The sequence below is a fragment of the Onychostoma macrolepis genome, chromosome 09 (genome assembly GCF_012432095.1).
Source record: "Onychostoma macrolepis isolate SWU-2019 chromosome 09, ASM1243209v1, whole genome shotgun sequence".
Lineage (NCBI taxonomy): Eukaryota > Metazoa > Chordata > Actinopteri > Cypriniformes > Cyprinidae > Onychostoma > Onychostoma macrolepis.
In genome coordinates this window covers 30195127-30212241 of record NC_081163.1, presented here as the reverse complement: position 1 = coordinate 30212241, position 17115 = coordinate 30195127, and the positions used below count along the sequence as shown (strand labels likewise).

General features: G+C 38.7%; 1 protein-coding gene across 1 annotated transcript; it reads left to right on the top strand.

The window, feature by feature from the left end:
- The first annotated feature begins 3631 nt into the window (after nt 1–3631).
- Nucleotides 3632–9475, top strand: LOC131547145 (uncharacterized). Its single transcript, XM_058787491.1, has 7 exons — nt 3632–3990; nt 5037–5083; nt 6494–6625; nt 7037–7345; nt 7459–7576; nt 7910–7958; nt 8072–9475. Exons 3-7 carry the CDS (start codon nt 6559–6561, stop codon nt 8153–8155), a joined length of 627 nt encoding a protein of 208 aa, XP_058643474.1. The 5' UTR covers nt 3632–3990; nt 5037–5083; nt 6494–6558; the 3' UTR covers nt 8156–9475.
- Nucleotides 9476–17115: the final 7640 nt, after the last annotated feature.

Below are 17115 nucleotides of genomic sequence, written 5' to 3'. Positions count from 1 at the left end.
AACCCATTATAATAAATGTCATATTTACCTGTGCCCTTCAGCAGAAATTGAAAGTGAAGTTATCAAACACTAAATACTAAATTAAATATAGATGAATACTTAAAGTATAAAAGTTCTTTTTTTTTCTCTTTTATTTTCTTTGCCGTTTGATTAATAGACATCACAGTAGCTGGTTATTAGGCAACCTGGTCTCATAAAATACGTACCTCTGCGCACTTTTTGTGCGACACCGTTTTACGTACCTTGCTGCACGTTTCGCCACAGTTTCAAATAGAAATGTCCACTGAGTGGCGCTAAAACACAGGTTCAATATGTGAACCCTGGCACGTTTTTATTACGTAGATATTGGTACATATTGCTGTTTTTATTACGTTGCTTCAGATACGTATTGCGGCGGTTCAGAATTCAAATATCCGGGGACTGTCGCTAAAAGTTAATGCTCTATGGTGTTGGAAATATGCCCTACACCAAATCCAACCCTAAATCTACCCGATAGTGTTAACAAATGCAAAACTGATATAAAAACGTATTCGCTGATGCAACTGTGCCTTTTGAACTTCCTTTTACGCAGATTTTAACTGCATCGAACTGTAGTTACACGGGATTCGAACCCGGTGCTTCTTACTTCTGAAGTCCGTCTCTGTACTCCATGAGCTACCGAACAAACTTATCATCTATGAAAACCCATAGATATGAAGCTGGATGTGTGCGATGCTAACGTTCAAAAGCATCAGTTTTCAAATCTCCCAGCATATTAATATTGTTTTGAAGTCATAGCATGATATTCTTCAAGTAATTGTGCGAAAATTACGCTTTATTAATCGCAACTCTGTAAATTTGTGTGAAAGTGTTCATTTATTTTGGAAACTGCATAATGCCATGAGACCAGGTAGGTATTAGGTTATTTTGGCTGTTAGGCTATTTCTTTAAGAGCTGCTGCTGCTGCCTGAACGTGCCGCAGATCTGACACCCATCGTATTTTCTCTCAACTCTTTTTACCGTTTCTGACACACTTCAGGTCATAAAGTATTAATCAGCTGACGAGTTGAATCGGGTGTATTAGATGAGGGAGACAGTGCGGGCTGCTCCAGGACAGTTTTGAAAACCATAGACATGTTTTTAAATGAAGTTCTGCGACTGAATAAATGCACTTCTTATCAAGAGAAAAAGTGACAGAAACAGCAGTTGTGAGTGGGGTGGCCAACCCTAGCTCCGCCCCTGCGTTAGTTGCGTTAAATATTTTTAACACGTTAAACTGAAAAAATGTATCGCCTGCGGTAACGAGCTAATTTTGACACCACTAATATCTATCTATCTATCTATCTATATGTATATATATATATATATAGAGAGAGAGAGAGAGAGACACACTAATTATTGATCTTGCCTTTCATTTACATCTGGAAGAGAATTTCATTGCTGCACTTGCATCATAGGAAACAAATTGTAAGAAGGTTATGCTCGACAAGCTCCTGTCTCAACATCTCTACTGGCCTCTTCCTTTGTGGCTGGTGATGTTGTTCTGGACCACCAAGTCAACAATGCTCCTGTTCCATTCTAAATAATCTTGATTGTGAATGATCTGAATGATCACAAACTTAAATTCTGAAAAATGTTTGGACATTTACAGTAAATAACAGAAGTTGTCCCATGAGGACTAAAAATCGGTACTATCAACAGTCATAGTACAGCACTTACAGTCTACAGTCTACAGCAAGTTGAGTGTATGATTTACCAAATAGTTATCAGTTTAGGGCCAAACAAAAATATACCATGTTCATTTGATAGAATGACAAATTACAGAGTTTTGTTTGTTGTGTTTGGACAAATGGTAAATAAATGCTCGTTTTTTTGTGTAAAAAATAAAAATAAAAAAATCAGATATGTTAAAGTATTGGTTGGTTGTATTAACTATTGTGAAAACATTTGAGAGTTTTGTGCACATTGTTTTGAGAAAATTATTTGCATGATTTGTAATATGTATGAAATGAATGAAAACGTGCAATCTGTTTAGGACAATTACAAAGTTATATTATGTAATATTCAGATGTGCAACTCAGCCAGTCAGAAAAGAATTTGGATTGAGAGATTTCTTTTCAGTGTGCAATATGCATTAAGTGATCAGTGAAAGAACTGTGAGTGGTTTGGTGAGCAGATGCTAATGCCTCTCCAGTATAGTGTTTGTGTGTAAATATTGTCAAATTGCACTTTTCCATTTCTGCTTTATCTTGTCTTAATATATAAGTATAAATTTAATACTTACATAATATTACTATAGCTAATTAGTATACTATTACAGTTTTTCTCAATTGCTAACACACAATTCGTGAAACAATTCACCATTTTCTCACAACTATAAACACAATCTCAAAACTACACACCAACTTGTGCAAACTTCAAACTTCCAGGTCAAAGTCAAACATTTTAGTCAAAAACATATTCTCTTTTGTCAGAATCTAATCTTTGGAATCCTTTTGCTAGTCAATGTCTGTTACAGTATGCAGCATAAATAGAGTTGTACAGAGACATTAAAATTCACCAATAAACTTTAAGAAAAGTTTACTTTCATTACACTACTGTAAAAGTATCTTACAGTAAATGAAAAGCACTAGAAGAGAAAAGTACAAACAACAGAATATATAGTAAACACACATTGGAATATCCTGTCAGTTTCTGTACAGCAATAAATAAATAAATACAGCATCCTCTGCCAAGTTGCATTACAGTATTGGTAATATCCTTATTTGTTATACTATAGCAGTTTCTTAGTCTTCTGAGAAAAGACTTTCTCTGCCTCCCCTAGACTCTCAGTTCTGCACAAATACATGTAAAAAGTACTTGGCTACAAATCAGTTCAACAGTTACAATTTTGAGGGTGCGTGCTACAGTATTTACAGTACACAGAATAGTGAAAGTTCTCTCATCTGAAGTACTGCTACTATGTACTGTAATTGTAATGTGTAAGTATGAGCCTGCAGGCAGCATTCCTTATGCTCATTCCATGCACAAGAACATGCTCAACTATAGTGCTTTACATTTCATCAGGAACAAATGACCTTTGACCTCATCCCCTTAATTTTTCATTGCTCATCCTATTCCTCTTTGTCTCCCACTACTAGGATTCATTTTCCAAAACACATAACCACCTGTGCTCTTGTTCATATTATCCTGAGATTCTGACCTGTGTGTCATCAGTTTTGCTACTGAATGTTCAAACACGGATAAATGTGTGCTATTTGTGTTCATTTTGTGATTCTTGAGGTAGTTATATTGTGTATTTGTGTTTTCTAAATGATAACATGGTTAAACCTGCAAAATGATGCTGTTATTGTGTAGAGTTTTGCAGAAAACATTGAGCAAATTTGAGCATGTGTGAAACAGGTGGAATGTGTTAAAAGTTTTGAGAAACGTGTCTTTGTTTTGAGAACTGTATGAATGGTTTGGAAAATTGGGCCAAATTAATCAGTTATAGTGTGTTAGCAATCGAGAAAAACTGTATTAGTTCAGTTCCAGCAAAGCTGTTTCAGTGGAACATGACCGTGTGAAACAGTCAACCTTCAGTATATCATCTCTCTCTGCTCTTTAGGCCTAATAAAGATACTTCCTGTTCCTCTCTGTGGTTTTAGGTCAACAGCCTTGTGATTCCAGGATGATTGATGCCATGACAACTTTCCAGACAGCAATATTCATGTGTTTTTTTGTTTTGTTTTGTTTTGTTTTTTGACAGTTCTCACACTCTTATAGGTAATATTTACTTCACGAACTTAGGGTCTCACAAAATGTAGTTTCAGTCTCAGACAACATGCCCACGGATGACCCACAGTCTGACTGCCATAAAACTGCCAAATGCCATCTAAAACAAAATAGCCCATTCCAGTCTGGCTGGCTGGCTTCTATGCAATTTCCAGAAGTTTGGGTGAACTGAAAGTGAAATGAAGTTGTGGTCATAAGGTACCGGGCTGATGCACTGGATTTGCTAAAGTTTGCCAGGTTAGTGACATCTATTCTTTGAAAGTCATTCACAGTTTTGTTAGAGACACTTAGTAAGTAAGGAATTTACTGACAAACAGTGTAATCTGCTTTACTTCTGTTTATGAAGTATTCCTTATGCTTTTTGGAGGAACAGAAATTATCACAAATGTGTCTGTTCATTTCTTTGGTGTTTTCTGTGCAACCGATTGTGAAGCGATCAGCTGTACTGCTCCATGACATTTTATTACTGTGATATTAACTACTTGTGATAAACCTGCCCCTAAGCTGTATATAAAAACTAAAAAAACTGTGATTGGTCGCTTTATATATCGATCTGATAGACTCTTCCTGTGCAGGTGGGCGGATCTTCACTAGAACAAGCTGCACTGTTGAGCACACAGTGTGCCATTAGTCAAAGATCTGGCTACTTCACTTTGTACTGTTACATAGAGCTTTTAGTTACCTTTTAAATATCACATTGTATTATATATAATAATACAAAAAACAACAACAACAAATGTTTAAATGTTACAAAGTTTGTATGAATAACAAAGTTTGAATGCTTGTATTTTAGTTTTCTTTTTAAATGTTAAAAATGTTTTAAATAATCGTCTTCCAGTGCAGATCACAATAACAAGCAATAATTGTAATTGTCAAATCAAAATAACAAGCAATTATTGTAAATTATAAGCAGTTACCCTTCATCCTCCTTCATGAGATGTTCAAACACTTCATTGAACACTTCAGTGAAGACAAAAGTGCACTTCCTCAGAATACTTAAAAGTTTAGATTCACGTTTAAATGGTTGTAGGTTTGGTTAAATGGTTTGCAGCTGAGTGATTTGCTATTCAAAGTTCTATTGAATCATCTTACTGTACTGATGATGACTCATCATTCTGTTTTAAAATAGACTTAAACTAAACCAAGTTGCTAGTTTAAGTGAGGAGAAGAAATAGCAAGATGTCTATTCTGTTTAATAGCTTATGAACTGAACCAACAATCCTTCAGTTACAAGCCCAAATCTGCATCTCATGCTGTAGTGGTTTTTGGTCTGTGTGTTTCAGGTCTACTTCTTCTATGATGCTAAACCAGGTGGAAAACCTAAACAACGGTCTGTGCACGTTTTCTTTCAACAGCTTTGACCAGTGGAATTTATTCACCACATTGCATCATTTACCTACAAACCTGTTCTTCAGATCTTTCCATTCTCACACAAAAGATTATTTTAATGAAGTATGACGAGTGCTATATTCTCAGTATAGTCACAGCTAAAGGGGTATTGTTAAGCATATTGCTTTTTTTGTTTTTTTTGTTTTTTTTACATTTTTTCATTTTCATTTAAATGTTATATTGCTATGAAAATTCAAATGACTCCCTTCCACTGGACAGCACAGCATATGATGCTATGTTGCTACACAAAAAATGTAACCATGGGAAATACACAGTGATATGGTGAGGTTTTTGCATCTGAACATCAGCATCCAGAACTGGAACCATCCCTTTTATAATTAGTTTTAAACTATGGTGATCTTTGCATTCTTGCATCCCTTTTTCATTTTCACCCACACTGAAGAAGTTCAGCTAAATCAACACTGTAAGTGCTTCAAAGGTGCTTAAATCTTTTAAAAATAGAGTCAAATGCTTTTGTGAAAGAAGCAGGTCCTAGAACGGAGGTCCTAGAATACAGGAAGTGTGTGGGTTATGAGGCTTGTCTCACAACTCATCAAAGAGGCCGTTTTAATGCACATTACTTAGTGACTGAATTTAAATAAAATATTATTCTTACCATCAAATTAACAAATTAATTGAAATTAATTACGCATTTGAATTTTGGGAGCATTTACACCATGCAGGCCTGGCATACATGAATGTTCAGAGTTTGAGGTGATATTTTGTGCCATAATTCATACAAGACCTCAAACACAAAACCATTTTTACTGCACTGAGACTTTATGAAATATATAGCAATGACAAATTATGATAAGAATAGTTTTTGGAAAGTTGTCATTACGAGCATGCTGATGTGACAAGCTAAACTACATCTAAAACATTTCAAATTGCATTTTGATTATTATTATTTCATTATTATTATTATTTCTTTTTTAAATTATAGATGCAGCTTTCATGATCTCATATTTGAGATACTATATGGAATATATATAATGTAAATAATTTGTCACACTATAGGACTATTTAAAATGAGCTAATGAAGGCTTAAAAATAGTGGAAACACTTAAGAAATGATTATCAGTCACAGAACCTTAAACACACTTACAGTTTGTATACTTTTTATTTACATGTGAATACATTTGAAACTTAAAATCTTGATGTTAGAAAATATTGTTATGAAAATTATAAGAATATTCTTATGGATATTGCTTATTGGTTGTCAAAAAGCAACTGCAATAATCAATATCTTAAGCAGTTTCGAACTCTGATCATAAGGTTGTTCTCTGGAGCTCAGTGGTTCTCGGTGGTGTCCCACTCTCACGTAACCACTTCCCCTCGTTCCTGTCTGCAGACTCACAGTTTGATCAGAAGTGCTTGAAATGTTGAAGGGAGAGTAAGACATTAATTTCTGCTGGCATGGAGGTTTTTCAAAACAGGGTCCTGCATCTGAATTTGTGCATCCTTACTTTACTGACTAATGCAGGTATGTTGTAACATTGTTTTTTGTCAGTGTTTGGTATTTTGTTGTGTGATGTTCTTGTGTCTGTAGCGGTGAATAATGACATGAGAAACAGGTGTCTCGTGAGCTTTTGCATGAGTGTTTTCACATGTGTCTTACTGCCTGATGAAGTTACTGTAAACATGGAGTGATTGTCTGTATGAAGTCCAGCATAGTGTTATGATGAAATGTTAGTAATTACTAATTTAACATTTATGCAGTTGTTGATTAATTTTATATTTGTATTTGAATGTGTTTTTATCAGGTCACCATAAGAACAATGCGTCTCATGAGTATTTGCATGTGTGCATTGTTTCTACTACATGATGACACAGTTTTACCATCCAGTGCAGTTACCGTAAACCTGCAGTGATTGTGATTTTGTCTTTTCATCAGATTATTCCAAATCTAATCAAGAGCAAAGGATTCGGCAGCACATCAACAAAACAGTAATTGCGGGGGAAACAGTTACTCTTCACTGCAACAAAACCCAGTTTGATGATGATTTCACATGGAAAATGAACAAGTCTGTTATTTTTAGGCAGGTCTCTGATATTAACATAACTAAGACAAACTTGAGCTCAAACAGGATTCACGTCGACCCAGCAGCTCCGAGAGAATTAACAATACATCAAATACAAGCGTCTGATGCTGGAAACTACAGCTGTTACCCAGCAGCGATGAGATGGACATTAACAATAACAGGTTATTACATAATCTCATTTATTTTTATAAGAACCTAGAAAAACTGTGTATGTTTACGACTAGAAACTAACTTAACTGTTTTCGTATGTGTTTGACACTTTTGTATCTTTTAGAAAACACAATCAGATCAGCATCACTCAAACAAATTCCACTGTACATCATCATCATCATCTCATGTTCTGGGGTCATTATGGTTTGTCTGATCATCACCTTCAGCATCTGCATTCACAGGTGAGAGACATTAATACATAAAGAAGAGATGAGATTGTTTATTGATTCCAGGTTTCATTTAATTAAGAAGGTACATTAACTATTGCCTTTATATGTGCTTGCAAAAATGTATCACATATTCATGAGTATACATATATTTAATTGTCTAGCTTTATTGCATTATCTTTGCTAATTTAAAATAAATCAAAGAAGAAAGTGATGAGTAGAGATGTAAAACTGAGAACATTAATTTTTGTGTTGCTATCATTAAACCTTTGACAAATGTTAGAACAGGCCATTTTCAAACATGAAACCAAAAAAAAAAAAAAAAAACGTGATATGTTATATTTAAAGGAGCTGTAAAAACAACAAACAGAGTCACAGAGAAATGGGACAGGACATTGTGAGTCTTCCCTTTACATGAATAACTTGCATAGTAATAAATAATTCTATTCATACAAACAATATTTCCTTAAATCAGTGAGTATTACACGTTAACTTCTTATTTCACTTCAGTCACAGGCACCAGCCAGACGAAGGATACAGACTCAAAACAGTCAGTACTTTGAAAGATACAACTCAGTGTATGGACAATTATGATTATATTTGTTCTTTTTGTTTTTCAGATAATGTTTACCCTAAGGATTCAAAATCTTACCTTAGATATCCTTGATATGTTAATACTCAACTTAACTGAGTAATATACAATTAAACTGACATTTTTTGTCACATAACCCTCATGGGGTATAATTGTATACAATTATGTACTGTGATAAATGCAACACTGAATGAAGAAGCTCTATAATGTAAATATTTGTATTTTGTGTTTACATATTTATGTGTACTTTTTGTGTACATATTAATGTCAATATACAACACACCCTCAATTAAATGTAATCACAAATTTCAAATCATACATAATTTTGTTGATTTTGTTAATAAAAGTGTAAAACTATTAGTGATAGGTCATTCATGAACAACTCGTTCATTGTGTCTGCCACGTGACAAATGAACCAACGACTCAGAAGGTAAAGTATTTATGTTCCCTGAAAATCTTTTTTCATCTGTAGCTGCATTATAATGATGATCAAGATTGCATAGTTGGATGTGTTCAGAGAATTTGGCTGTTAACAGTATAACATTTAAAGCCACGGGCACCAGGGTTTTTTTTTGGGGGGGGGGATGCTAGATTTTGACATCAATATTTCAAACTTAAAGATAGAGATCTACTGTAAATTAGAAAAATGTTGGGCATGGCCAAAAGTTTATGTGGGGTGTAAATATACTGATCTAATTTGCATATTATGATGTCATCAGGGGGCAGCACTCTTGACTTTAAAAAAATTCAGGAAATAGTAAATATTGAATTTATGTTTGAACTTATTTGCATATTTGTTTGTTTTTTGTCTTTTTATCCTCATTCCAAATGATCAGAAAATAGGAAACCAACAATAAAACAGGAGAAAGTAGTAAATTATTACTATTACTGTGCCATAGTAAAATACATGTGCCTATTTTTTGATCAGTTGACCAGCTATCTGCCCAATCAGGTAACTAGGTGACAGTTTATAGTTCTTGAGAGTATGGTACAGCGCACAGACCTACCCCACACTGACTGCAGCTCTACTGTAGGGCCTTTCACACTGCTTTAGTTCCAGAACTAAAAGTACAGTACTAAAGTACTGGGACGATTTTGCGCGAACTATTTCCCAGTACCATTTAAAGGGTTGCATTCGCACCGACAGTGGGTACTAAGAAGTGACGTAAGCCAAATGACACGATAGCTCATTTGCTCTGTTATTTCCTTGAACACTTTTGGTCTAGAATCGAAGTAGCCTACTACATGTCTGCCATCTAGTGGTAGGGAATACAAATGAGATATTAAACCATAGGAACTACAGCCTATTTCATGAATTATGACATTTTGTCGCAATTTTGCGTCTTTAGCACTTAGGGGGTTAAATGAACGAAATGACTTGAATAATGTGTGATGGGGTGGAAGAATCACGCGACAAGGAGAGCTCAAAATAAATACCCCGGAGGGTGGATTTATTGTAAACAAGCAGGGGTGCAAAGTGAAAGGTGGCAGGCTGGCGTGTAGTGGTGCTCTTTGTCGTGCTTTCTCTGGGTGCGGTGAAGACGGCGTGCAGCTCTCGTCAGAGCGGGACTCGGTCACTCGCTGGCCTCTGGGATAAAGGGAAGAGACAACACACATTAGTCCGTAGCCTGAGAAGAGTCTCCCTATCGTACCGCCTCACGCGGCTTATCTGGCCGCGGGCTGATGAGTTGCAGGTGTGGCCGGTCCCGTCTTGATGAGCAGATGCAGGTGTTTCGAGTCCGTCTCCAGGGCAACGCTGATGATACCTCGGGACGCTCATCACAGAACTGCCCACTTGATGGCTAGAGCCTCTTTCTCGACTGTCGCGTAGTTCTTCTCGGCCTTCATCAGCTTCCTGCTGATGTATAAGACAGGGTGTTCCTCACCGTCCTGTACCTGGGACAGGACGGCTCCCAACCCTGCCTCGGATGCGTCCGTCTGCAGCAGAAAGGGACAGCTGAAGTCGGGGGCTCTCAGCACCGGTTCTTCCGTGAGTGCCAGCTTGATGTGTTGGAAGGCCGCTTCAGTTGCGGGAGTCCAGTGAATGCTTTCGGGCTGCCCCTTTCTGGTCAGGTCTGTCAAGGGGGCAGCTATGGAGGAGAAGTTGGGGATGAAGCAGCGGTAGTATCCGGCCAACCCCAGGAACGCTCGCACTTGGGTCTTTGTCCTGGGTTGCGGAGCATCCTGTACCGCCTCCACTTTTTTCTCCTGGGGCTTGATAAGGCCCCGACCGACCCGGAATCCCAGATATTTGGCCTCTGCGAGCGCTAGGGGGCATTTCCTGGGGTTGGCGGTGAGTCCAGCTTTGCGCAACTCCGTGAGCACCCTCCGCAGACGGTCCAGATGGTCCTCCCAACGCTCCGAGTGGATGACGACATCATCCAGGTATGCAGCGGCGTACTGCTGGTGAGGCCGGAGGATGACGTCCATCAGCCGCTGGAAGGTAGCTGGAGCCCCGTGAAGGCCGAAGGGAAGGGTCCGGTACTGCCAGTGGCCGGAGGGGGTTGAAAAGGCTGTCTTTGGTTTGGCATCTTCGGAGAGGGGGACCTGCCAGTACCCCTTGGTCAGGTCCAGGGTGGAAATGTACCGGGCCCTTCCCAGGCGATCTAATAACTCATCCACCCGTGGCATTGGGTAGCCGTCGAATTCCGAGACTTCGTTGAGGCGCCGGAAGTCGTTGCAGAAGCGGAGGGTGCCATCCGGCTTTGGGACCAGGACAATGGGGCTGGACCACGGGCTGCACGATGGTTCAATCACCCCCAACTTCAGCATTTCTTGAATCTCCTCCTCAATAGCCTGCCGACGAGCCTCTGGGATCCGATAGGGCCGTTGCTTCACGACTACTCCCGGTGGTGTCCGTATGTCGTGTTGCACGACTTGGGTTTTCCCGGGGACAGAGGAGAACACATCCGAGAACTGACCGATCAGGTGCTGCAGCTCAGCCTTCTGGGTCGCCGACAGGTCCGGGTTAACGTCCACGACGACGGGCTTCATGGCAGCTAGTGCGGCGGCTTGCTCTCGGGTCCCCACCCACTTCTTCAACAGATTAATGTGGTATAGTTGATGGGGGCTCCGCCTCCCCGGTTGCCGCACCTTATAAGTCACCGGCCCGATCTTCTCTACCACGGTGTACGGTCCTCGCCAGGTGGCCAGAAACTTGCAAGCGGAGCTGGGGACCAACACCATGACCTGGTCGCCCGTCTGGAACTCCCGGGGCTGAGCTGCACGGTTGTAATGCCGTGCTTGGGCCTGTTGGGCTTTGGCCAGGTGTTCCCGGACTAATGGCATGACGCGGTCGATCCGGTGCCTCATCTCGTGGACGTGCTCGACCAGGGACCGGTGTGGGGTGGGCTGTTGTTGCTCCCATGCCTCCTTTGCAACGTCGAGCAGCCCATGAGGTTGCCTTCCGTTGGCATAGACTCATCCTGTATTTCGGGGGCCGCCGCCCCCTCTACTGGTCGGGAGGTAACCGGGTGAGCTCGGCCACTTGTAACCTCGCGGGGCGCCGTGGTTGGTAGACCCAATCGTGAAACGCTTGGGCCGCGCACACTGGAGACAGCCCAACCCGGGCCAGGATTTCTCTTTTCACGGCCTCGTAATCTTCGGTCACGGTCGTGGGGAGACTGAAAAAAGTCCTCTGGGGCTCACCAGTTAACAAGGGGGCCAGTCCGCGGGCCCAATCCTCTGGATCCCATCCCTCCATCGTGGCGGTATTTTCAAACATTTGTAAGAATGCCTCCACATCGTCATGGGCCGTCATTTTGGGTAATATTTGGGCGGCTTGAACGCGGGGGTCTGGTAACGGAACGCGCTGGCGGGCGGCCGTGCGAAGAGCGGCGATTTCCTGGTCAGCCTGGCCCTGTCGGGCCGCCAGATGTTCCACAATTTGCTGTTGACGCAGGCTGACTTCGGTTAGCTGTTGGAGTAGCTCTTCCATCCTTAGGGGAGGAGTACTCGCCGATCTGAAAGTGCAAAGAAAGAAAAAAAGTGGGGTTGAGACGTGTAGATCACTTGCCGGTGAAACTTTCGTTCATGCCCGCATTCTCCACCACTGTGACGGGGTGGAAGAATCACACGACAAGGAGAGCTCAAAATAAATACCCCGGAGGGTGGATTTATTGTAAACAAGCAGGGGTGCAAAGTGAAAGGTGGCAGGCTGGCGTGTAGTGGTGCTCTTTGTCGTGCTTTCTCTGGGCGTGGTGAAGACGGCGTGCAGCTCTCGTCAGAGCGGGACTCGGTCACTCGCTGGCCTCTGGGAGAAAGGGAAGAGACAACACACATTAGTCCGTAGCCTGAGAAGAGTCTCCCTATCGTACCGCCTCACGCGGCTTATCTGGCCGCGGGCTGACGACTTGCAGGTGTGGCCGGTCCCGTCTTGATGAGCAGGTGCAGGTGTTTCGAGTCCGTCTCCAGGGCAACGCTGATGATACCTCAAGACGCTCGTCACAAAAGGTTTGTTAATTTTGACTCAGTAAAATTATCCATATATATATATATATATATATATATATATATATAGATATAGATAGATCTTCTCAAGTAATGCATTTTAATATTAAAAAATAGGAAGGTGAACTAACCACACACAGTCAGAACAGTTTAGTTGTCAAGGCCTTTTGTTTTCAACAATACCAATAAATAGTACAAATTTATAAGATTCTTCCTCTGTAGCAAAAAGACACTCCTATGAAGCATGAAACAAGTGTCACTCTCCCTCTACACTCTCAAAGCACCTGAAAGGGTCATGAATTTTAACTGTATTATAAAAACACACTGTCAATTTCAGTACAGAGATGGAAACTCGAGTCTGGGACTTGGACCCGAGTTACACTGAAGTCGCATAAATAAAGACTTGGGACTTGACTCGTGAACAGCTGACTCGAGACTTGACTTGGACTTGTGAGACTCCTAAAAAACGCAAGTCATTTGGTATGGGAGTTTATATGAAAGTATCTCTGAGGGGAACTGGCTCAGAGTCCTGCATGGGTCCTGTTTAAACCCGCACCCGCGGTAGTTAACCGAATACCCGACCCGTTATCCGACAGCAACACTAATTTAATTCCGGACCCGAACCGCACCCGCATTAAATCTACATAAAGCAGACAAAACACCTTTATTTTATTTTTAATGTAACAAGCAATTAACAAATCATTCTGAGTTAATGCCTTAATATTTTAATAATAAATTTAATAATAACATTTAACACACGCAGCCCAACAAGTTAACAGAGAGAGAGAAAGCAACATTGAACGTGTAGACTAAAGCTTTTATTCAAACTGTGAATAGATTAACTACAGAAAAGCGAGCAAAAGAGCGCTCCCTTTAATATAATCACTAGACCTACAGCTGTCAATCAATGCTAGCTGTCGATTGGCTACAGTGCTCAGTGTTTGCAAATCCCGCTGTAGAAGCCGGTCTTCAGACAGAGCGCGCAAACACAAGCACGGGACAATTTGAAAGGAGCTGCCTATCAGCGTGTACTGGATTAAGTCGAAATAGTCTTGGTTATAATTGTACCCGCAACCCGCCCGTGCTTGTCACCAGTCCGACCCGCACCACACCCGACACGTCAATATTATTCCACCCCGTTACGTCAATTTTTGCGGTTCACCAGTCGGGTAGCCCGCGTGCAGGACTCTGAACTGGCTGTCTTTAGAAAAGTTTAGATGGTATTTTCTTCTCATCTTGCCTCTGTATAATGCATATTAACCCTTCTGCAGCCTTCGGTCATTTCTGACCGGAGAATTTTACATTTAGAATTTTTAAAAATCGTAGCTTCACCAGAATGGTATGAAACTCTGTGACTTTTATGGCACCTGGTATGTGAACACACAAAAAAAATTGAGAGCATGATTCGAAAAAGTTAAAAAATCTTTAAAAAAAAGAGTCACACTCATCCTCTTCGGTCAAAAATGACCGACCATAGGAAATGAATGGGAAACGGGAAAAAATTAAAAAGTACAGAAATTTTTTGTGTGTACAATCTACAAATCCCCAACAATGCAGAAAAACATTGCACAGCAATGAAGGGGTGAAACTCTAAAACATCTAGAGTGCAAAATCAACACATCCACTCATACACACGCGCACACACACACACCCCAATGAACTGGTGTGCCTGTAACACAGCAACTATGTAAAATAAAATCAATAATTCAACTACATTGCAGTTAAAAAGTGGACAACAAGGAATGGGTTATACTCTAAAACATCAAGAGTGTAAAACAGATACATCCACTCACACACACTCACAGACACACAGACACATACACAATTATACACACTCAAATGACTTGGTATGGCTATAACCATATAGCCAAAATGAGTTGGAGTGAAATAAGAGGTTGAAATCAGATCAGACCCTGAAGGATTAGGCTCTGATAAAGCATTCTTCTTCATTTTTGTTACATTTTTATAGTTTTTTAATGTTAGTGTGTAACAAAATGCTTTCTGTTCAGGGTTGACTAGTAATAATAATGCAAAAATCTATATAATACCCTATATAATAGTAATAATAATGCAAAAAAAAAAAATAAACCTTGACAAAAAGTAGTCTTTGAGAATGCCTAAATATAAATTTATATCGACAACCTAATAAAAGTAAAAAATTATGTCTAAAAACAACTAGGGAATTCACAAGACTCTCTATAGAGTCCTATACAGGCAACTAGTGGTTACACCATGAAATTACATGTTTTTCTTTCTTTGCTCACACCAGGAGGTGCTAATCTGCATTCAAAAAAATTGGATTTTAAAGGCCTAGTGTCTATTTTCATCTGAAATACTGCATAAATTGAAAAATAATTAGAAAAAAAAATTTTGTACTATTTTCAATGGGAAAAATCTATCATAATTATTGCATAAATATTAATTAGTACCATAAAATTCTCTCAAAATACAAAAGAAAAAAGAAAAAATATTATTGAACAAAAATATATTAGACTGATTTTACTGAAGAAAAAAAAAATTATTTCAGGTGTCCGGTCACTTTTGACTGTGAAGGCCATGAGTGGGACTCCCAAATAAGGAATGCAGAAGGGTTAAAGTAGTGTTCATAACCGCAGCACTGCATTGTTTACAACACCAACCAAGGAAACGATGTTTAATTGATGTTCAAGCGCCATCTGCTGGCAGAGAGTGAATTTGCTTTCTAATTCAGCCCGTCTGCTGTTTTGTTTCGTGCAGATGTTTTATGTAGAATAGTTTCACAAAACTAAAGTCAGACCATTTTGTTTTTGCTTCAGATTTCGAAATTATGCAATCCAATTTAGATTAAAAACTGCTCATGCTGCATGTATGCAGCCTCTTTGTTTGGATTGTTGTGTTTAAAATACAGTTGCTTCTAATTTTAAATTGAAAAAGCACAGACAAAGCCTTAGTTTGTTTATATGAGATTTCTTTTATTTGTGTTATTTATTTGATTGATTGGGCTTTGTTTTGAAATTTCAATTTAGTTCTGTTGTTTGACACATTTAAATTTTACAAAGAAATGTGCAGCATTTTGTCTGACAATAAATTGACAACTTTTCAATTTGTCTTAAATTTTGTTAAAGTTTTTTTCTGAGAAAATCATATTGTGAAATCAGCCTCAATTACTAGCTAAGAACTGTTGCTAATAAATAGAAAAAAGACTTGAGATGTGACTTGGACTCAACTTGTGAACATGTCTGGTACATATATATATATATATATATATAAGCAATATATCACACTCGTAGACATGAGATATGGCTGTACAGGGCCGCTGCTGGCCAAATGGGTGCCCTAAGCAGGATTGTATTGTTGTGCCCCCCTCCCCCTCCCTCAAATATTAAAGTAAAAAAAAAAAAAACTACTACAAGGGTCAAAATATAGAACTTTAATAAAATATAAAAGTAAATTAATAAATAAATTGTAATTAAATTTTATTATTTACAAATTACAATTGTAGCGCTAGACAGTTACCTATGGCTATTATTTTATTAATACAGTTGTCTGACTGATTTTATGGTCTCAGCATTCAGAAATCATGCAGAAGAAAATTAAGCTACTTTCCTTTTCCTTTTACTTTTAATAATACTTTTACTACGATAAAACCATGGTTAATTTTTGTAAGGGTTGTGATGTCCACAGGTTTTTTGTTGAAGAAATTATAGAGGCTGTGTCATCTGTAGCAAAAAGGTGACCAAAAATTAAAGATTACGTGGATATTTGAATTAAATGTTTGGTCAATAGCCCATTAAACAAGGATATGATCTTCCTGTAAGTATAACAGCAGCAATTGCCAGGCCTTTGGTGCCCTTTACGGGCATTTGTAATAACATGTCATGTTGAAAAAAAAAAAACATTAGACACCATCACACAATTTGTAATGGTTTTACTGGTTATAATGGGACTTGTATTGGTTTTAATGGAAACATAATGGACCCTGATGGTCTCTACTGGTGATTGGTTTCCTTCTATTGGTGGCTTGTTAAAACCAATAAATCCTAATGGAATATGTCCCAAAACACATTACAGAAGAAAACCATTGTTTTTTTAATGGTTTTAATGGTTAAAAGTTGATGGTTTGTAATGTTTGTAATGGTATTTGTAATTTATTTGTTATTCATTTGTGATGGTATTACAATTTTCTGTAATGGTTCTATTGTTTTTTTCAGCAGGGTTGCCTCATTGTTTTTATATAATGCATAAGTCATTTTAAAGACTGTTGTTGGCTTAAGTTAGTTTTTATAACCACAAAAATATATTATCTTAATACTTCTTTGTATATTATTATTTGAAGTAACAAACCCAAGGTTAAATTGCGGTTACCATGGATACATGATTTTTATTTTTTATTCGTGTTAAAACCATGGCTTTCGTATAAGTGAACATGGAAACTCGGAGAGAATATTAAATGCATTGGTGGTGGTGAAATTATTACCGACATTTAAACACGTTATATTAACCTCAGCACCCAAAAAAGTTTCACAGGATTATG